General features: G+C 36.7%; 2 protein-coding genes across 2 annotated transcripts; both read left to right on the forward strand.

Moving 5' to 3' along the window:
• The first annotated feature begins 1,958 nt into the window (after positions 1-1,958).
• On the forward strand, positions 1,959-7,857 carry mettl26 (methyltransferase like 26). The gene is made up of 7 exons (XM_084128222.1): positions 1,959-2,255; positions 2,335-2,551; positions 5,142-5,304; positions 5,394-5,453; positions 5,550-5,617; positions 6,568-6,646; positions 6,965-7,857. The coding sequence occupies exons 1-7, from the start codon at positions 2,186-2,188 to the stop codon at positions 7,019-7,021; spliced, it is 714 nt and encodes a 237-aa protein (XP_083984348.1). The 5' UTR covers positions 1,959-2,185; the 3' UTR covers positions 7,022-7,857.
• A 115-nt stretch (positions 7,858-7,972) lies between these two features.
• ankrd40 (ankyrin repeat domain 40) lies at positions 7,973-21,651 on the forward strand. Its single transcript, XM_084089539.1, has 5 exons — positions 7,973-8,399; positions 13,475-13,623; positions 14,780-15,340; positions 16,306-16,487; positions 20,205-21,651. Exons 1-5 carry the CDS (start codon positions 8,266-8,268, stop codon positions 20,349-20,351), a joined length of 1,173 nt encoding a protein of 390 aa, XP_083945665.1. The 5' UTR covers positions 7,973-8,265; the 3' UTR covers positions 20,352-21,651.
• The last annotated feature ends 25 nt before the right edge of the window (positions 21,652-21,676 follow it).

The raw sequence follows: 21,676 nt of genomic DNA on the forward strand, positions 1-21,676 counted from the left end.
TGAAACGATTAATCGCATCCAAAATAAAAGTTTGTGTTCACATAATATATGAGTGTGTACTGTGCATAATTATTTTGTATATATAAATACACACACATGCATGTATATATTTAAGATTTTTTTTTTTTATTTATACATAAAATATTTATATTTATATATAATACAAATTATATTTACAGTATATTTAAGCAAATATTTCTTAAATATATACATGCATGTGTGTGTATTTATATATACAAAATAATTATGCACAGTACACACTCATATATTATGTGAACACAAACTTTTATTTTGGATGCGATTAATCACGATTAATCATTTCACAGCCCTAATTTTAATATATCTGATTATATGTAAGTGTGAACTCGTGAAATTATATGGGGGGGGGGGGGGGGGGGGACGCTATAACTTTATCTTGCACTTTACGAATTAACCATAAATTGTAAAAACTGTTGTATACCTCAGTTATGTTTTACCTGATGGTTTTCTGCATGCACATTATTTCATGTTTACTATATTAAAATCACTGTACCGTTTGTTATACATTAAAAAGTGCAGTTTGGAAATTAGATTGAGCCTTGTATTAAAACGTATATACCCATTTATAAAGACATAACATGGGAAATAGATTTATGCCTCGTTTTAATTTCAGCTTTAGTCATTTTGTTGTCCACATTCGTCATTTTTACTGTGGTAACCATAGTGAAAAAAAAGTATACTTTATTGTATTTGAAATATATTCCCTTTATCAATAGTACATTGCAAACATACTAACACAGTTTTTTACTATCTTTAAATATATTAAAATTATATTTTTATCACTCTTTTTTCCTATTTTCACAATACAACTTTTAACACACTTTAAAATAATTGTACTATTGTATATTATTAAAGAATATGTTTTCTAAAAATAAACTTGAAGTGAAAATTCTGTTTATTTTTAAAAGTGTGTTTATTTGCACATATTTTTAACTATATTTTTAACCGTGTACTAAAAAAAATTATCATTGTAACAATGCATTGAAAGTATACTTTCAAAATACATTATAGTATACAATAGTATATCGTACAAAGTATAGCCAAGAAATATTTGTTTATTAATGTGCATTTTTTATTGAAAACAAAATGTGCAATTTGTAGTATTTGGAATAAGCCAAAGGTGTTACTGAGCATATACTTTTTACTCAAATATAATACACTTATTATGGTAGCCTATATTGTTTGTATGTTTTGAAGACACTCGTAATGAATTTGTAATGTACTTGTAACACAAATAAAGTACACTTTAATATCACTAATCAAGCATGTACAGTAATTAGTCCCTACACAGGTATATAAAGTATAGTAAGTACACAAAAGTACTGTAAATACACTTAAAGTTATGCTTTACTACAATTTAATTACAACTAAAATATACTTAGTACAAAATTAGTTGTTTCAAAATAGCACACTTCAAGTTAACTAATCATTAACACACTTGAAGTAGGTTACTGAATTAGTCTAAGTATTTTATTATTTTTTTCACCAGGGAACAAGTAGGAAAATGGGCCAAATCCACGGAATAAGAGAAAAAAAAACCTTAAATGAACAGTTGGGACTGATGAAACTGTATCATGTCTCAACTCAAAATATCTTCTTTTATCTAGCCTACTTCTGACTAGATTTCTCTTGTTTTTGCTGCTATTAGTTTTATTTGTGCATTTATTTGTGTTGTTATGCTTATATTTGATTATGAGCCAAGGAAAGGAGCTTTATAAAGAAAACATTATATTTTTAGGCTACTTTCATCAATTTAATCCATCCTCGGCTGACTATCAGTTTCTAACAAGTATTCAGAGCGATTCTAAACTTCTGAACAGTGTATAATGATTGAACGACTTATTTTAATTCAAATAAAATACATATAATCACTGGTCGTGATAACAGACTAATGAATGTGCGCCACTTTTTAAAAGAAAGGAGGAAGTTGACGCGCGTTGCATTGTGGGATGTGGCATCCAATACACTGCGTTCTAAATCGAATTACACTGTTGAACGTGCTTTAATAACAACTACAACGGAGTGAATAGAGAACAATTAATAAAAAGATCTATCTAAATTATTTTCGCAGCCTTGCAATTTTCCTCCGTTATGAAATACAGCACCTCGTCATGTGACCTGATGTGAGCAGCCGTCATTTAGATGCATGAATCTGTTCTGGACATTTGCTCAGTTTAGGAACGGCTTTGGATCTTCGAACTCTGGAGCTTTTAAAGGTCTTGTTAGATTCTGACTGACATTGCCTTGTTTAGTTGCGGTTATTTTTACGTAGCTCCCTTCTGCTCTTGGTTCCAGGAACTTGTCGTTGGATGTGTAAAATGCTGAATGCTGCAGCAGCCGACAGAAATAAGGACCCGATCCTTGCTGTATTAAAAAGCAGAGTGACATCAGACAGGCATCTGATGGCTTTGGAAATCTCTTCTGGCACGGGACAGCATGTCATTCACTTTGCCAAAGCATTTCCGAATATTACATGGCAGCCGTCTGAATTCGAAGCACAGTCAATATCGAGGTGAATATGCGCAACATCAAACTTCATCTTGAATTCTCGGCTTTCTATGTAACATGAACAGCTCTGCATATGAATCTCTTATTAAAAGATTCTCTGCTGCAGAAACGCATTGATTGATTGATACTTACCTATTCAGGTTATGAAATCGTAAAACATTTACTAACTGATGAAGAGCAGGTCGTTGAAATTAATAATAATAATATAATATTATGTTCTTTATTTTTTCGTTTACTGAGTACAGGTGCAGAGCTCTATGAATAGATGGCGCTGTTTAGTCACTTATAGAAACATGAGTGCTCTAGTGAAAGCTTATTTTGAATGCTTAAAGCATTTTAGTTTTTATTTATGAATGAAATAAGAATAAGTCAAAATCCACGATATTACTTAATAATGAATGAATGAATGAGGCATTTATATAGCACATATAGGTGCCACACACCAGCTATAAGTGGAGAGGAGAGAGAGTGATAGAGCCAATTCAATGGAAGGGGATTATTAGGAGGCCATGATTGGCAAGGCCCAATGGATGGAATTTTGCCAGGACACCGGGGTTACACCCCTACTCTTTTAGGAGAAGTGCCATGGGATTTTTAATGACCAAAGAGAGTCAGGACCTTAATAAACGTACACATTCTTGTCAGTGCACACTATTCCAAAGAACAAAAACTTTGTATGCTAATCTAATCTTTCACCTGCAATCAATTGCTTCGATCCCCTCCGAAGCTACTTACATTAAAGTTTTGGCTGCGCGCGTTTATCCATGTAGCCATTTAAGTATGCTAGCTATTGAAAATTGTCCCATCCTAGATGTATATGACTCTCTTCTTTCAGACGAATACAATCAGAGTTAAATTAAAAAATATCCTGGCTCTTTTATAATGAGAGTGAATAGAGCCTGAGATTTTGAAGCTAAAAAAAGCACATCCATCCATTATTAAAGAATCCATACGGCTCCATAAAGGCCTTCTGAAGCGATGTGATGCGTTTTTGTCAGAAAAATGTCCATACTTATAACTTGGTAAAGTATAATCTCTGGCTTCCGGTAACTGCCGTCCGTGTTTTCAGGAGAGAGTCGAGCTCCGGCGTATGACGTAGGTGTAGCGTAAGCTCCGGTGAGAAGTGACGAAGATCCGTATGGATTACTTTTATGATGGATGGATGCGCTTTTTTGGCCTTAAAAAAATGGCACCATTCACTCCCATTATAAAGCTTGGAAGAGCCAGAATATTTTTGAATATAACTCCGATTATGTTTGGCTGAAAGAAGATAGTCATATACACCTTGGATGGCTTGAGGGTGAGTAAATTATGGGATAATTTTCATTTTTGGGTGAATTATCCCTTTAATGCCAGTTTAATAACAAATACGACAAATTTTGAAATTTTGAATTTACCATTGGGAAAAGGACATGCATGTGCTGTTTCAGGATCGAAGACCTCCACAATCCACTGCAAACTTTCAATTCTCGATTGAATGAAGTCCTGCCCTACTTTTTTTGATCTGATATCTGTTCTCCTCTAAATTGCTCCGTAACGAGCCGAGAAAAAAGAAAGGAGTATAGTGCAGTGATAAACACTTGTGACAGAGCTGTGTTAGTTCTATATTAGTTCAGAGTTCACTCTTGATTGTTCTTTAGATTAGGCTTCATACCATAAAATGTTTCCTGCTACTCAATACCAATATGTACCCCCAGTTTCACAGACAAGGCTTAAGTCTAGTCCCAGACTAGAATACATGTTAGAGATACATATCTACATATCTTAAAATATTTTGTCCTAGTAATATTTGTTTTTTTCTAAGGCACATTTATAAAAGCTACTTAAATGTCCTAATTGAACTAAACTTAAAGGAACACTCCACCGTTTTTTGAAATAGGGCTTATTCACCTTCTTTCCCACATTTAGATAGGTGGGCAAATGCATTTTTGTCTCAGTGCATGCATTGTTTTAGTTTGACAGGGTTGGCACTAGCTTAGCTTAGCATAATGAATGGAATCCTTTGTTGCCAGCTAGCATGTCCTGAGTAAAAGTGATATAAAAAATAAAAAAACACACCTAATTACTTCTTGTGGCCTGCGTATTCACAACAAGTACAAATAGCGATGCAGATTAACACTAGGCGATTTCCTATGCAGATATTGACTTGGGACTATATTAGGGGGAAGCACAGGCGAAGCACTGCTACTTGGGCGCAGAGATAATATAGTCCTCAATATATAAGTCAATATCTACCTAGGAAATCATCTAGTGTTAATCTGCATCGCTATTTGTACTCGTTGTGAATACGCAGTAATTAGGTGTTTTTTTTATTTTTTTATATTACTTTTACTCAGGACATGCTAGCTGGCAACAAAGGATTCCATTCATTATGCTAAGCTAAGCTAGCGCCGACCCTGTCAAACTAAAACAATCCATGCACTGAGACAAAAATGCATTTGCCCACCTATCTAAATGTAGGAAAGAAGGTGAATAAGCCCTACTTCAAAAAACGGTGGAGTGTTCCTTTAATCCTGGCTTAATCTAAGCCCTGTCTGTGAAACTGGGCCTTTATGTACTATATTGTGATTTTTTTATTTAATTTTTTTTTGCAGCATTGAAGCATATAGACAGTATCATAGGCTGCAGAATGTAAAGCCACCCATCTATCTTGATGTGTCTCAGAGTTGGGAGACCTGGGGTGGATTTCAAGCTGAGTCATGTGACCTCGTCGTGAACATCAACATGATGCACATCTCACCTCTGACCTGCACATTGGTATCATCGCTTGCTTGCTTCTATTTCTCTTTATCTGTATTTGTTGAATGTCTGCATATAAAATCATCTAATATTCTTTCGCTTTTTAGGGTTTGTTTAATGCTGTTGGAAAAATACTGAAACGCCAAGGATTGCTTCTGACTTATGGGGTATTTGTTGCATAATAAGCTCAAGCACCTTGAATTATTATACATTTGGTTACATTTATTGGCTTCTAATGTCTTGCATCTGATATTGTTTTGCAGCCTTATGCTTTCAAAGGATCGATTACTCCTCAGAGCAATGTCGACTTTGACCAGAGCTTGAGATACAGGTTAGTGATAAAGGAAATCGCTGGCAAACGAGCAACATCTGCATTGCTGCAAAGTGGTGTGGATCCTCAATACTTTGGATCTTTGGATCCTTTTCACTGGTGTGAAAAGAAATGCTTGCAGATATAAAAAACTTATAATCAGCGTTGAGGAAATGTAATTTTAAAAGTAATGCATTCAATATTGCGTTACTCCCTAAAAAGTAATTAATTGCGGTACTTTTTATGGAAACTTTCTCGCATGGGCTGGGCTTGCTTGTTTGTTTTTAGTAACAAAAAAAGATATATTTATGCAAATGTAAATCCCTTTTACACTAAAAGTGAAATGAATAAGCCTCAGGCTGAAGAAGGAAATGCAAATTCACGCCTGTACAGTAGAGCAGCTCAAACAAACCTTTCAGCTGTGCTGCCATTCTGGATCACAGAAGAATAGGAAAAAAAAGAAACACAAATGTGATGTTTATCTAAAGTCATTTTTGATTGAATCGGATCATTTAAGGTCAGCAGCAAAGACAATGGTTAGTAAAATGAGATTAAATACATAAAGTATATTTGTGCAATTTAACGTATTTACTTATTGCAGGATTATTACATAATCTGAGTTTGCATTTCACTGTTTTTTTTTATTAATTTTTGAGGAATACTGAATCTGTTTTTGTGCAAGTGAGATGAATAAATATAAGCTCACATACAGTCTAGATCTTCACACAGCGCACACGACGCCTCTGCACTTACTCACGATTTCTGTTACTAGGACAAACTCGTTTAATTTTGTTAGATTTTTCAGAAAACAACACTTACTATCTAATAATCCTAACAGTCATGTTGCTTCTCGAGTAAATGCATCTTGTTTAAGAATGTTTTGATATTTGTACTGGAATACAAGACAAAAAAATGATTACACTGCAAAAGTTGATCTTGTCATATTTTGCTGTACCAATGTTGTTTTACAGAAATCCAGAGTGGGGTCTAAGAGATGTATCATTTCTGAAAAAGCTAGGCCAAGAAAATGGACTACGATTGGAGGAAATTGTAAGAGTGTTTATTACCAAAATGAATTGCTTGCAATGCATCTGGTGTAGTTCAATGCGAGTGCATGCTTGATGATAATTATAGTTTATGCAATGTCAATTCTCCCTTGCCTATTTCTGTTCATTACAATTCTTGCTGTAAAGGTTTTTCTTAGAAGCTATGATCTATTTTTTGACCATGATCCACTACAAATGAATCTATCATGCCTTATTCACTTCTTTCTTGCTTTTAAATATGATTGGCTTGATAATGTGATGATTCACCACCTTGGGACATTGTAGGTTTGTAAATGCATCTGTTTTTGTTTTGATTTTCTAGGTTGATATGCCCGCCAACAACCAGTGCTTACTGTTTCTCAAGGACAGTGTGGTTTGATTTAATTCAGTTTCATCGCACTGTATTTGCATATGTGTGGACTCTGCAGTGGTCAAAGATACTGAATAATACAAAGGCTTTGCTGAAATTTGTCATCACTATCTTTTTGGCAAATATGTGTTTTTTGCAGGATGTATTAATGTGGGGTTTTCCCCCCCAAACTTTTTACAAATATGTTTAAAATGATGCGTACTCAGATGAAATGAAACATAACATAATACAACATACTTCATTCCAGAATGATTTTCACTACACGGATACCAGAGAAAGTAAAATTTAAAGTGCCTGAGGTTTTATTGCAGGACATGATCATAGTTACTCTGAATTTCTTAGGACATTGTCATTGGTTGTCTGGATTATAGGTGTTGTTATTTTATATGCAGTGTTGTTATTTACCACCATATTATAGCCTACTACAAAAAAAATTGCCATGCTAACCATAGTAACTGCTTTGTGTGTGTGTGTGTGTGTGTGTGTGTGTGAGAGAGAGAGAGTGTGTGTGAAATCCAGCTCAACCAAACCGCCATGCTTCAAAAGCAAGCTAATCTAAATCTATAAAAATGTATATCTTGAATGCGAGTTGCTTTGAATGTGCATTTATGCCAAATGCATAAATGTATGCATTATTTTAATCAAATTGGTGGGTAATATAAATTGACCAGTATACATGGTGAATATTTTTACGCTTGTAGTATAATAAATGTGTAAACTCTCACATTTCAAGGCAGAATATTTGTTTGAATTTTCATGAAACACTAATACATTATACAGTTAATTGCTGCTCTTCTTTTATGCGATTGAAGATCCTTGATCAATAAAGAATATCTGTCTGTTAATGTGCACTGAGTCTGTTTATTGACTATAGATTTTTGTCTTCCTCAGACTCTTGTTTTTGTTTTTGAAATGGTTCACTGGCGATTGTAAGTCGGAACCAAAGATCATGATCTGAACGTGTTACACCGAAAATTGCCCCCAACATGGGAGGTGCAGCGGATATGAGTGGATCGCAGTAGTCGGCAAAAGATTATTTGAACACAACCCGATTTATTATACTGTATCGTTTTAATCTGATTTCATTCTTAAGACTTCAAACACACTCCTTCCGCTTCTCTGTCGAAAATCATCCGGAACAGGCAACAGTTTAAGCCACGGCGGAGCAAGTTGAGTGTCTATTTTTGTCCCCTGCCTCAAAAGCACAGTGTGTCAGTTCGTATGAAGCTTTTATTTCCATAAAGACTTGAATAATGTCAACGACATCGCTGGATAAAGAGCTGCAGGAGCGTCTGAGAGAGGCCAGTGCCATCGGAGACATCGATGAGGTGAAGACTTTAGTGGAGAGCGGAGTCAACGTCAACTCTCAGAATGAGATCAACGGATGGTGCGTATATAAACAATGATCCGACTCGGGCTAAACCACTTATTTTATTTACTTACTAGTGTACAGTTATATTAACCTTTCATTCGAGTGCAATTCACCTTTTTTCTTAAGATAAGAGAGCTCCTGGCCACAATTGATACCTGACACGTTAGAGGAGGGGCCAGGAATTTAAGTTGAATTTAAAATAATAATAATAATAATGATAATGTTCACAGATAAATCATTTATAATAATCACTGCAATTTTCTATTAAAAACAACAACAAACAAACATGACTTGTCCATTTTAATTTCATGGTAACTTTAATATTTTAGAAAAGGGGTCAAATATGATCATATTTGGGGGTCCATGGTATCTGAAAGATTGATCTAGGACACCAGTGTCAGATTCATGGGATACCCTTACCTTATACAGGCTTTTCACACTTGAGATTGTGAAAAATGCAGTATGTCATGTTAAAATACTTTCAGTTTAACATGCAGAGACAGCGAGTAAGACATTTCCTTGTAAAGTGCAAACAAACACTGGGGGTATTCCAGACAACAGGTTATTTTTCTCGAATTATATTTTTTCTTATTTAATTCTCATATCGTAGATGTCCATTCAAAAGGTTTTTGAACGAAAATGGGACATTTTCTATATAATGTAATAATGTATCCTTTGGGTTGACTGATCTTACCAAGAGGTTCAGAGTTGACAAAACCATACAAATTCAACCTGGTCAATTGATTTATCAATTTGATTGAGAGTTAGTGATTAACTAGCGAACAGCCGATCACACAGACAGTGGCGGAGCCAGGATTTTTTCATAGGGGTGGCCAGGCAAGGGCCAGCAACCAGTTTGGGGTGGCACAGAAATCTTAATTATTGTTTGATAAAAAATAATTTGAATATAATGTATTGGACTGTTTTAGTGCCTACATAACTGAATAAAGTTAATTTGTACTTAATTGTAATTGAGTTAGTAGTGAATTAGGAATCATGGAATACTAAGTGAATTTTATATTTTTTTTATTATTACCCACCACCTCATATTAAAATTAATTAAATAGTAATAAAAGGGCACACACTATAGCTAAAGTTCAACTTGCTTGTTCTACATTGTTGCATCTTCATGGATGAGATAGCATGCAGATAAATACTGTAGTCCAAAGATTATTCAACCTTCAATGCGTTTTTTATAATCAATGAACTCTTCAACCAATTCCGAGTTTGTCAAAAAAGTTTAACTTTCTATATTAGTTGTCAAAATAAATAATTGCAACAGTTCTATCATACCTAAATTAAAAAGGAAAACAAAAGTTCTCTTTTGAATCCCCATGTGCAAGAATGTGAACAAGGCGGAAGTCAACAGCACATGATGTAAAATGAACAAATTACAAATTTTTTACAAATTAACAAATTAACGCAAAATGAATGCATATCTTCTAGTACAAATGCACAGTGCTCACATTTATTTGGACATTAAAATATTACATATCAGTTTGTGCCTTATATTGTGATCTCACATTGCAGAATAATTTAATCCAGACACATGTGACGCATAGTATAACAAATACATGCATGCAGTTTTGACAGCTTTAATCGCCTTTTTGATTCTTACATGAGTTAATTAACGGCAACTACGGCTATAGCACGCCGCATTTGCGCGTAATGTGCAAGCACAGTACAACGGCTGTCAGCCATATGACAGAAAAGTTGACATTTGGCCTGATAACATCTCATTTTACCGAAGATAGCCAACTGAATAAGGACAACGCCGTTTTCTCAGCATCTGACAGAAGTGTCACAAGCTTTCACACACACCTTCTAAAATAAAAGTAGCATGAGAAAAAAAGAGAACTACGTTTGTTGTTGACTGCACTATATTCGACTTACTCAAAACGTTCTTGCAACCAACCAGTTGAGAAAGATTGACTCTATTTACTATGTGCATATCACTGTCTGATGTTCTGCTGAAGCTCATTCTGAGGTGAAGTTGGAGTGTGCGTCTGAAAAGTCGAACAAAGTTTTTTTGTGGTCTTAAAGAGACGGTTCAGCGTTTTAAAAAACACAATTTTTGTCAATAAAAAAAGAGACAGAAACAGCAGTTGTGAGAGAGGTGGCCAAAGGGGTGGCCAAGCTTAGACCAAGGGTGGCCACCCCCTAGCTCCGCCAGTGCACACAGAACATGGAGAGCGTCAGTTTGATTCCCTTCTAGCGAGAGAGCCGGCAAAATTCACTTCTCCATTGAACATGAGATGGTTATGAAAAATATCATACATTTAAATGCCTTCACAAGTCAGGAATAAACACTGCTGCTTCAGCGACAGATTGAGAAGGCAACTACTGATTATTTCAATGCAACTGAATTTAAATAATAATCTATATATGTTCACAAAGCGCTCGAAAGAAAGCCCGTAAGATTAATCAGTTTAAAAGCTTTATTTAAGCATGTATTTATATTCATTTTAATGCAAAGTTTAATATTAATTACCAATATAATAATTGTGTAATTATATTATATGAATTATACATCATTTTAATCCATAATAAAAAAGTAATTAGCAGCAAAAGAAAGGTAAAATGTCTCTAAAATCAGTTTGGGGGCCGTTTACACAACATAATTTTGGTTATTCATGTTTTGGGGGCCTGAAAACGCAAACTTTTGAAAACGGGTTCAAAAACGGGTTCAAAAAGTTTTACCGTTAACGTCTTCTTGTAAACCACAAAAACGTGACTTCGTGAAAACGGTGATGTCATGCGCATGCGTGTTACATGTTCAGTCTCTAGGCGCGTAGTGTTTCTTTACAAAGTGACGAATAATACAGCGTTTTTAGTCGTTTTCATGGATCCGTGAGAACAGGGATCGTTTTGAAAGTGTTGTCGTCTGTACGCGAAACTTTTAAAAAACACAAAAGAAAAACTTCCTTTTTTTAGTACATCATTGTCATGTAAACATACCCATAATCTGCTGCAGGGACGTGCGGTCAGGGTAGGCAGGGTAGGCAGTGCCTCACCAAAGGAAATGTTGACATTACATTTATTAATTCCAAGAACTTTATTAATTCACCACATTATTAATTGCATTTATTTTATTCCAAATATTATTTTTTGTAACAAAAATTCTCAGGAATACACATATAATATACTCATTTTGCCATTGTTTGCTCCTAAAACCATTGTTTCATGCAGGAAATTCAAGGCCATGACCATTGAGGCAGAGGTTAGCAGTGCCTCTTTGGTCCATAGAACGTAGTTTACGTAGGTTTGCGCATGCGCAGTCAGTTCTCATGCTGTCTTGAATTATCAACATTGAGGCAGAGACCGAGCTTGCTTCATGTCACGTGATCCACTCGCTCTCACTCAATCCGCACTTCCCGATCTAGCGGCGCCTAGCGTTGGCTGTCAACAGGCCCGGGGTGGGTAATCGGGAGAATTCCCGGTGGGCCGCTTCACTTTTGGGCCGGTCGAGGATTTTTGTTTTTTCACATTTGTCACGTTAGTTACATTAGACTACACACGTTCCGCATTCTGACACCGCAGCGCGCAGCCTCTGCATAGGTTGTACCATGTGAGGGAGTTCTCCCCTCCCCTCCTATAGAGTTGGTTGGGTCCATAGCCCGTCTTTTCCAAAACGTTTTCTCAGGAAGGCTACCGCGGCACCGCCGGCGCCTACCGATAGCTGGGCCGGCCCGGTAGCTATGCGTCAGGGAGGATGGATGGGAGGAAGAGGCCAGGAGGTATGGAAGCTTGTTTCCGCCACAGAATAAAACATTTTAAAAGATAATTGCGACTTTTTATCTCACAATTGCGAGTTTACATCTCGCAATTCTGTCATTATTTCTCAGAATTGCGTGAAATAAAGTCGCAATTGCGTGTTATAAAGTCAGAATTGCGAGATATAAAGTCAGAATTGCGTGAAATAAAGTCGCAATTGCATGTTATAAAGTCAGAATTGCAAGATATAAAGTCAGAATTGTGTGAAATAAAGTCGCAATTGCTTCTTATAAAGTCTAAGTGAATTATTATTTAACCTTTACATTATTTTTTGAACCATGGCATTAATACAAACTACACAATAGTGACTAGGCTGCTTGTCGGTTCGCTGACATCGCGCCGCCTCCCTCTTACTGTGTCCCGCACAAAACATTTGTTTGTTGTATAATATATATCTATCATAAGATAGATGTGTCAATTAATTTGATTATTAGATTTGATTGTGCATTAGCCTCACATATGACTTTGCTGTATGCAGGCAGCGATGTGATGATGCCTGATATGAACTTGGGTTGCTTCATTAACTGAATGAATATGAACATATGCCACATTGATAGGTCACAGCCTACCCATGACAAGATTTCACCGCACGTTACTGATCTGCTGTAATATGGAGTGAGAGATACGGGGATTGTGGCTTTAATGCATCAGATACCTGTCACTTTCCTCACAGCTGATTGGTCCAGTTTGGGTTTGCGATCTCTAACCCAGAATCAAACCTGCTCAGGAGCAGGTTAGCCGTGTAGCGCAAGTTACCATCGCGATGAACACCGCTAAATACCAACCCGCCTTCTTGAGCCCGAAAAGCCAGAGTTTGCTCAAACTAATCTCAAACTTACCTGGGTAGCAAACAACTGAAAATGCCTTCATGCAACAGGACACTGATTGTTTTACATTGTATATCATTTAATGTTGCTTAAATGTTTAATATATATAACGTTGCTTAACTCTGGTTTAAAAGTGGCCCTAACAGGGTTTAAGATGCATTAACCCTGGGCCATGATGTAATGCGAAAAGCTCTATATAACATGTAGAGCAGGACTGATGAAAATATAATGGTTTCTGATTGCTATAGAGATAGCCCTAACCTTTCAAGTCATGTAGCTTGGCAGCATTCCTGAAATGCTTTATAAGAGAGCATGTGAAGCTCTCTGTTTTCTCACTGCTGATATTTGTTGATCAACTGACTTTAGGTGTTAGATTTGTTCTGACGTTCATGCCAGGCCTTAGTAATGCCTGAATGCATTCAAGCTCATTTGACTGATTTGCTGTGGAAAGTCATGTTTAAGATAATCTGGTGTCCCCTGTTCATCCAGGACATGTTTGCATTGGGCCTGTAAAAGAAACCACAAACAGATAGTGGCCTATCTGTTGAATGCCGGAGCCGATAAAGACATTCTTACAGCGAAAGAGGAGTTAGCTGTTCAGCTCACTTCTAAACCTGAGATCAGAAGACTGCTGGGAGGTATGCTTTTTAGGAGAAAAAAAGGGACATGATGCATTACATGCTCAGATACTCTCAAAGCCGTCATACAAAGACATTTAGACATTTCATTCTAGACATTTACAGTTTAGAATTATCTAGCGAAGTGTTTTGTTGACTAGAATATGAACACCAGAATATAACGCCGTGTGGATAATGTAGCAGCATGTATAAATGCAAATCATGTATTCCATGTAAATAATGATAGAAATGCAAAAGTCATTTTAAATTGTGAGTTCATAAAAGATAATTAATATGAATTCATATATATATTTGCATTAAAGTTAATTATACATATATTATACATTATACATACATTTTTAATAATTAAATAAATTAAATATTTTTTAATAAATTATTTTAAAGAAAAATTAGGTAATTAAATAAAAGGTTTTAATAAACTTTTTTTTGTTCAAGATGCATAATATTTCAGTGCCAAATTAGTTGTTGACTAATATAACATTTTTGTTATTATTATTATTTATAAGTAATATTATTATGTATCTGTTAATAGTGGTTTAGCTAATTTCTATATTTAGATTACCTTTACCTTATGCATGTGTGTATATATATATATATATACACAGTAGTCAACATTTGAAGTGGATCAAAAATGATCACCAAAGTTGTCCTAAGGTATATACATATACATTATATTAAAAACTATTGTTTTATTTTTTAATTATTTAAAATATAAAATATAGAGTGTCTATTTTCTTTTTTGCATCCCTATTTTTTTATATAATCAACTCCTAAAAACACTAAAATACATATTAAAATAGAAAATCTTCCTTATACTACTGTTTTTACTTTTTTTGAAAGCTTGCTTAAATTAATTTAATCTTTAAAAACACTAATAATTTAATAACATCATTAAATGTAATCTTTAGCAAATCTCAAAAAGAATTACAATTTTTCATTCAGTACATTAACTTTTACAACTAGTTTTGATTGTTTTATTTCGGCAATTTGTCGATCAACGGCCATTACAGTATAATTTAATTATTAATTTATTGTAATAATTTATCATTTTTGTTCTTAAAAATATTAACATGAAAACAGAAAACCTTCTGTGTAAAGTCATAATGCCCTTTAATGCCCTTACGCCTTCACATTCATGTTTATCTTCCTTCTCCAGTGGAAGAGGAAGACATGCCTGAGGTGAAGGAACCAGAGCTGCCAATCATTCCAAACTATCTTTCCAACCCGCCCTTCCTGTACAGCAAGATAGATAAAGATAACCTGAGCATAGCACAGCAAAACGGCACCAACAGTCACCCAGAGCCCCTGGAGTCAGAACCAGCGACCCTGTCGCCGACGCAAGAGCAGCAGCTCCCGCCTCAGCATCAGCAGCCCAAGAGCCTTTACACAGACAGCCAGAGCCCGCAGGAGCTACCCTACGTCCCCATGGTGGAGCAGAACGGCGTGGTCAACGGCGGCCTGCCAATGGAGCTCTCCTCAGAGACTCATCACACCAACCACTGCGAGTTTACACACGCTCATCCTATCGCACAGAACGGCCCAGTGTGTCCCACGCTTCCTTCTCCTGGCGGAAGCAGCAGCCAGACGCAGGTTCCCAACGCCACGGTCACCCGGCAGCCGTCCATCCCGCAGCAGATCAACTGCTCCCAGCTCGGTGGCTCCATGCCGGCCTTCCAGCCCTTCTTTTTCACCAGCACTTTTCCAGTTAACGTTCAAGGTACAGTGTGGGTTTGCTAAGAAGCTTGTTGGTCTGTGAACCGTGCCCTGTCATGTGACTAAACACACCTCCGCTTTCACCTCCACATAAAAAAAATGCTGCAGATAGAGTCACTGAAAGGTGAGGTTGCTAGGTAGCAAGAAAGCAGATTTACAGTGTAGTATACACCGTAAATAATGAAAATAATGAAAGAAACTTGAAAATATGTATATATTTATTTATTTATTTTATGCATATAAATATAGCAGAACATGATAGAGCTAGATATATGTTAGAGAGTGCATATTTTTCAATAGGGAATATATATATATATATATATATATTTTTTTTTAAAATACATTTTTATCTTTTCAACTTTCTATTTACCGAAAAACCCTGAAAAAGTATCCGTTTCCACAAAAATATTAAGCGACTGTTTTCAACATTCATAATAATCAGAAATGTTTATTGATCATCAAATCAGCATGATTTCTGATCATGTGACACTGAAGACTGGAGTAATGATGCTGAAAATTCAGCTTTGATCACAGGAATAAATTACATTTCAAAATATATTTGAATAGAAAACAGTTATTTTAAGTTGTAATAATATTTCACAATATTTCTGTTTTTACTGTATTTTTGATCAAATAAATGCAGCCTTGGTGAACAAGAGACTCTTTAAAAAAAACATTTACAAAATCTTACCGACCCCAATCTTTTGAAAAGTATCTCATCTGAATTTATTTGTTCGCATCTATTTTACTGTAAATCTTGGCTGCTCGGTCATACACTTAAATCTAAGGGATTTTAGCAGACGTTCTTATACATATTGGCTTGATGCGCTCATTCCAACATGACTTGAAGGCAGCAGATCTCCACAAACAGGTTTGCACACGCTTTCTTTAAATGCACATGCACCAAACAGACTGGTTTGAGGAATTCACAAAGATGCCTCGAGTCACAATCGTGCTGTCTCTTCCCAGAGCTCGTCCTGAAGGTCCGCATCCAGAACACCAATGTCAGAGAGAACGACTTCATCGAGGTGGAGCTGGACAGGCAGGAGCTGACGTATCGCGCCCTCCTCCGCGTCTGCTGCCGCGAATTAGACATCAGCGCAGAGCACGTGGAGAAGATCCGCAAGCTGCCCAACACTATGCTCAGAAAGGTGAGGCCTGAGCCTATTAACAGCTTAGTCAACTCACCCAGATCTGATGTATGTGGTCCACACAGCTGACTGCCTTCTAAGGCAGTATCCTAACAGGGATGGAACTTCATAAATGACTGATTTGGAACGATCTACATAAGCAGTAGATGACAAAATAAAAGCTTAAAAGGTTTAAAGCTGCGGTCCGTAACTTTTTTGGGTTAAAAATGATCCAAAATCATTTTTTGAGCAAGTACATAACCAGCCAGTGTTCAAAACTATCTGCTTACCTTTGCTCGATTCAAAACGGTAAGCTTGTAATGTTTTTAATTCCAGTGGTACTGGTAGCCTGGAAATCCAGACCTAAATCTGAAAGATTAATGGTCTGGCATCGACTAATGAAAATCGGCCAGCTCGAAGGGCAGCACCAAGCGTGCATTTGAAAATCTCACTGCACGCAATTGGATAATACCACAACCAATCACAACATGCCCCATACGCTTAGCTACCAGTGGAGCTAACTGGTAGATTAGACTCTTGCCGTATCCGGTCGGCAAAACAGCAAAAACGCCCTTCTTGCAAGGCACAACCCACGTGAAGTGGATAATTCCATGAATAACTGCAATTGCAGATTTCAAACAGAGATGGCGACAAAGAGGAAAAACTACGGACTGCAGCTTTAATGTATAAATATAAAGAAATTAAAACATAATCACAACATTTCTGGCCAAATTGTGCAGCCTTACAAACAAGCACAGCAAATCTGGAGATTTAAATCGCAATTGCAATTTTTATCAGAAAAATCGCAGATTCTTCCCCCAAACCGCACAGCACTAAACTTTAAAGGGGTCATGACGAAGTTGAAGTTTCGATTAAGTTTTTTGCACAAAAACAAATATATATGTGGAAAAACGATTATTTTCAACCCTCTGTCTGAAATGATCTATTTTTAAAGGTCCCGTTCTTCGTGATCCCATGTTTCAAACTTTAGTTAGTGTGTAATGTTGCTGTTAGAGTATAAATAATATCTGTAAAATTATAAAGCTCAAAGTTCAATGCCAAGCGAGATATTTTATTTAACAGAAGTCGCCTACATCGAACGGCCCGTTTGGACTACATCCCTCTACTTCCTTCTTTAATGACGTCACTAGAACCGTTTTTTGACTAACCTCCGCCCACAGGAATGCTCCCTCAACTCTACCGAAATTCGTTTATGTACTTGCGCACTTCTTATAACTTACTGTGTTTACTCAGCTCTTACGGTGATTTTCTGAAGTAAAACTGATGCTTCATCTTTTGTGTGATGTACAATAAACTTTATTAAACTCATCAGTATATGTTTGATCATCATTCACACAGCAGACTTGTAGGCTATTAATAAATAATGGATACATACAAGCAGATGACAAATACTTTATAATAACCGTAATTAAACTACTAAACTATACCTGTTATACAGCACTCTGACTCTGTAGGCATTATTGTCCGACTCGAAATGAACACCGTTACTGAGAGTTTCTGATATTATCATCATTCCATGAGATGAAATTGTCCTGAGAGACTGAGCTCGTGAAGCTCCGCCCCCTGGGTCGTCCAGCAGCAGCTTATTTGCATTTAAAGGGCACACACTAAAACATCGCGTTTTTCTGAGCCCCAAAAAATGTCAATTTAAACATGCTGTAAAAAATGATCTGTTGGGTATTTTGAGCTGAAACTTCACATACACACTCTGGGGACATCAGAGACTTATTTTACATCTTGTGAAAAGGGGCATAATACGGGACCTTTAAGGGGCGGCTCCTTTAAAATAGCAGAAAATAGAGTTAAGAGCATTGTTAGGCATTGAAAACATAGTTTCCTACACGTTTGAGAGTTTTGCAAGTCGTGTTGTTTGATCTTGCACTTGATTGAATACAAAGACAAATCTTCCCATGCAAATGCATATTTCTTAGCCTGACTACGTCAGACTTCGTACTTGCGCTCAATTTCAGTTCGCTTCTGTACTCAGTCTGAGATAGCGACCTATCTCCCAGTTTTCCTCCGGCCTCAAAACAGCCGGCCAATCAACGAACAGAGGGTGGGCTGAGAGCCATGACGTAGACGCTGATTGTACCGTGGATGCGTAGATTTACTTCACATAATCTGCAAAAGTCATTCACAGCCATGTTCACTCCGGTATTTCGCTCGATGGTTTTGTTTTCGCATCATACATGTGTTTACAGTGGAAGTTCGATGCGGCTGAGCCGGCTCATAACACACGTCATAAACCAAACGTTATGTGATTGGCTTACGGGTAACCAATGATTTTAAATTTCAGACAAGCGCCCCCCCCCCGCGAGAAAGAAAACGCTTTTCAATTATGCCCTTCCAGACTCTGTCTACGTAGCAAAGCGAAGTAGCAGAGTTTGGTATTACCAGGCTACATATTTCTAGCTATTGGTTAAGGAATGATGTTTTGGATCTGTTCCTCTTGGTTTAGTTCGCTTGAAGGGCCATCATGATGCTTCGTAAAAGTGACATTCTGTTTGGTTGAGCAAAATCCTCTCCTGTTTAAGCTTGTCTAAATCTACAGACAAAGTTTGTTGAGATGGTAAATCCAAACAGTGCTTTTTAACATTGAGTAGTAGAGGCAGTTCTAGCTTCAAAAAGAGTGGCCAACATGATGATAATGGCTGAAACTGGACAAGCAAACGCGCTTGTGTTGGCCGTGTTGTGCATTTTATTATATCCAACTGCAGACACCGGTGGAGTTTAGTTCTTAAGGCCTGTTCACACCAAGAACGATAACTATATTAGCATAGTTCGTATATTTTGGCACACGATATCCATAAAAGACAAGAGGAGTTGGGAGAATCCGTCACTCTGATTAGAGAGTCGTCGTCTTTTGAAGACAAATTTTATTCATACTTTAGAATTAATCAATAATAGTTCGTTGCATTTACACGTCTTTTACCAGCAGATGTCCTCAGCATGCTACGTTCTGAGCGCATCTAAACAGTCAATTTAGCTAGTCTAGTAAAAATCTATCTAATCTAACAGTGAATTTAGCTGTCGAAGTCAATAGTGGCATAAAAACAACGCCTAGTCAACACCTTTTTATATATATATATATATATATACACACACACACAACGCCTTTTTCACTGCAACTTCAAAGGAAGCAATACAATGTTGTCGAAACTAGCGCTGGATACCTGGGGTAATTTTGTTACACTATTTGCTAGCCTACATAATGATCTCATTAATACTTCTCACCATTTATTCCAACGGTACGACCGATTGCTTTCCATATATCTATTTTTTTTAACGTATCCTTGAAAAGAGGGTTTGACTTGTCAAACAGTGTTGGATTTTTCTGTACCTCGGCGATTAACCAGTGTCGTCTGCATTTTAAATGCGCGAGCCCTTTAAATTCGAGTGGATTCTGATTGGCTGTCAGTGTTTTATCGTTCGACAGCTGGAAAAAAATCGTTCTGAAAGTGATCCCAACGATATCATTCCTCATATCTTTATCGTTTATCTTTATCGTTATCTTTATAGTTATCGTCCTTGGTGTGAACGGGCCTTTAGTGTTTATGCCAGACAGCGATGGGTACAAAAGTTTTCTACAGTGCAACCCTACTGCATCATGGGAATGTCTCTGCTGCCATATCGAATGGCTTCAGCTCTCATTTGCGACACTACTTCCAGATCATTCGACGCTACATCTGTCTAAATGTGTATACGTTCCTTTGGCAGGATAAAGATGTGGCACGGCTACAGGATTTCCAGGAGCTGGAGGTGGTGCTGGAGAAAACCGAAGGCTTGTCGCTGTTCTCTGGAGGTCAGGGAGGTCTGACCGACAGGCCCTGCTACAACATGAAGGCCTCCAGGCTCACCTACTAGCTTCACATTAGAGACTCTCACGGTTTACCTGCTTCCTGAAATCCCAAACACATTTTGGATCCCAAAATATGCTCATGCTTTGGGTTGGTAACCAGATATAACATGTTAGCCTTATTCCTCCTCTCCTTCATTAACAGATGTATCCTTAGTGCCTCCTCTTCCATTGTAACCATAGATAGCTTGTTATACGGGCTTTGACTTGCTCCGGGGTGGATGAGTTTTTTGCATCGCTTCAGTTTGAATATTTAAATCCATCCAGGCCATGATTGGACTTCGGGAAATATTAAAACGCACCACTTTTGCATACTGTTGGGCCTTGGAGTGTGTTCAGATCTGTCTTACTGCCTTGCCTTCATATCGGGTCACTGTGTGAGAGTAGGCACATTTCATCGTACATCCAACAAATATACAGTGTCCTATCTCAAGTTCAGTCCAACATTCTGGTGAATCAGTTTATAAAACTTACATTTAGCGTCTTTTATGCTTGCGTTGATTGAAGGAAGCCACGATGATTTCATATCAATGCTTCTAATTCAATAAATATTTAGTTTGCCAGAAAACTCTCTGTGCACTTTACCAAAGCCTTGCCGTTATTGGGGAAGCGTCCTTTTTATTTAACCCTTGAGAACTTCAGTGCTGTCTTTTGAATGCTGTTCTGTCAGTCACTGTAAGCCAAAACACTCGTCCTGTAAACTAGCATGGACTGTTTGGAGCAGAGAGGCCTCATGGTCTTGTATGAAGACAAAATATCTTTTAATTCTCTTGAACTTAATAATGTAGCAAAAAAAATCTTTGTTTTTTCCCCTAGGATGAACTTAATTGGAAAAGAATAACAGGATATTTAACCACAGAGCATACTTTTGAGTTTGACCATGCTTCATTCTCACATATTTGAGAAGCAGGACCTGTATTTAAGAAATAGCGGTTATAGTCGTGCCATTTTACTAAACACTTTGCTGCATTGTTGATTATGTTGAGCATAGAAATACATTTTTTTTTTTTTTTGCAGTTTGGATAACCCATTTGTGGGGAATTCTTGAGGTTAGGTTTAGGAGCGATGCATAAACACTACATTGTTGTAAATTAGTTTTTTTGACTCGATAGAGATTGTGTTACTGTGGGAAGAATTTCTAAAGATTTGTCTTACGAATTGTTTGTAGTTTTCTCTGAGAGTTTGACTGTCTAACCAAGCATATGATCATTAAACATTTAACAATATGCTACTATTGTTCAGACGTAATATTAGCCCCTTGAAAAGACATTGTTAAATTATTGAAATTAAAGGTTTTTTTAAAAAATGTGCAATTGTTTTAGTATTATATATG

The sequence above is a fragment of the Abramis brama genome (assembly GCF_963993115.1).
Source record: "Abramis brama genome assembly, chromosome: 1".
NCBI classification, from domain to species: Eukaryota; Metazoa; Chordata; class Actinopteri; order Cypriniformes; family Leuciscidae; genus Abramis; species Abramis brama.

Bases quoted from the DNA above. Each gene is read 5' to 3' on its own strand.
- ankrd40 (XM_084089539.1), top strand. From the start codon at position 8,266: ATGTCAACGACATCGCTGGATAAAGAGCTGCAGGAGCGTCTGAGAGAG. The intron at 15,341-16,305 runs GTACAGTGTGGG...GTCTCTTCCCAG, and splicing joins TTTTCCAGTTAACGTTCAAG to AGCTCGTCCTGAAGGTCCGC. The intron at 16,488-20,204 runs GTGAGGCCTGAG...TTCCTTTGGCAG, and splicing joins CCAACACTATGCTCAGAAAG to GATAAAGATGTGGCACGGCT.
- mettl26 (XM_084128222.1), top strand. From the start codon at position 2,186: ATGAATCTGTTCTGGACATTTGCTCAGTTTAGGAACGGCTTTGGATCT. The intron at 2,552-5,141 runs GTGAATATGCGC...TTTTTTTTGCAG, and splicing joins GAAGCACAGTCAATATCGAG to CATTGAAGCATATAGACAGT. The intron at 6,647-6,964 runs GTAAGAGTGTTT...TTGATTTTCTAG, and splicing joins GACTACGATTGGAGGAAATT to GTTGATATGCCCGCCAACAA.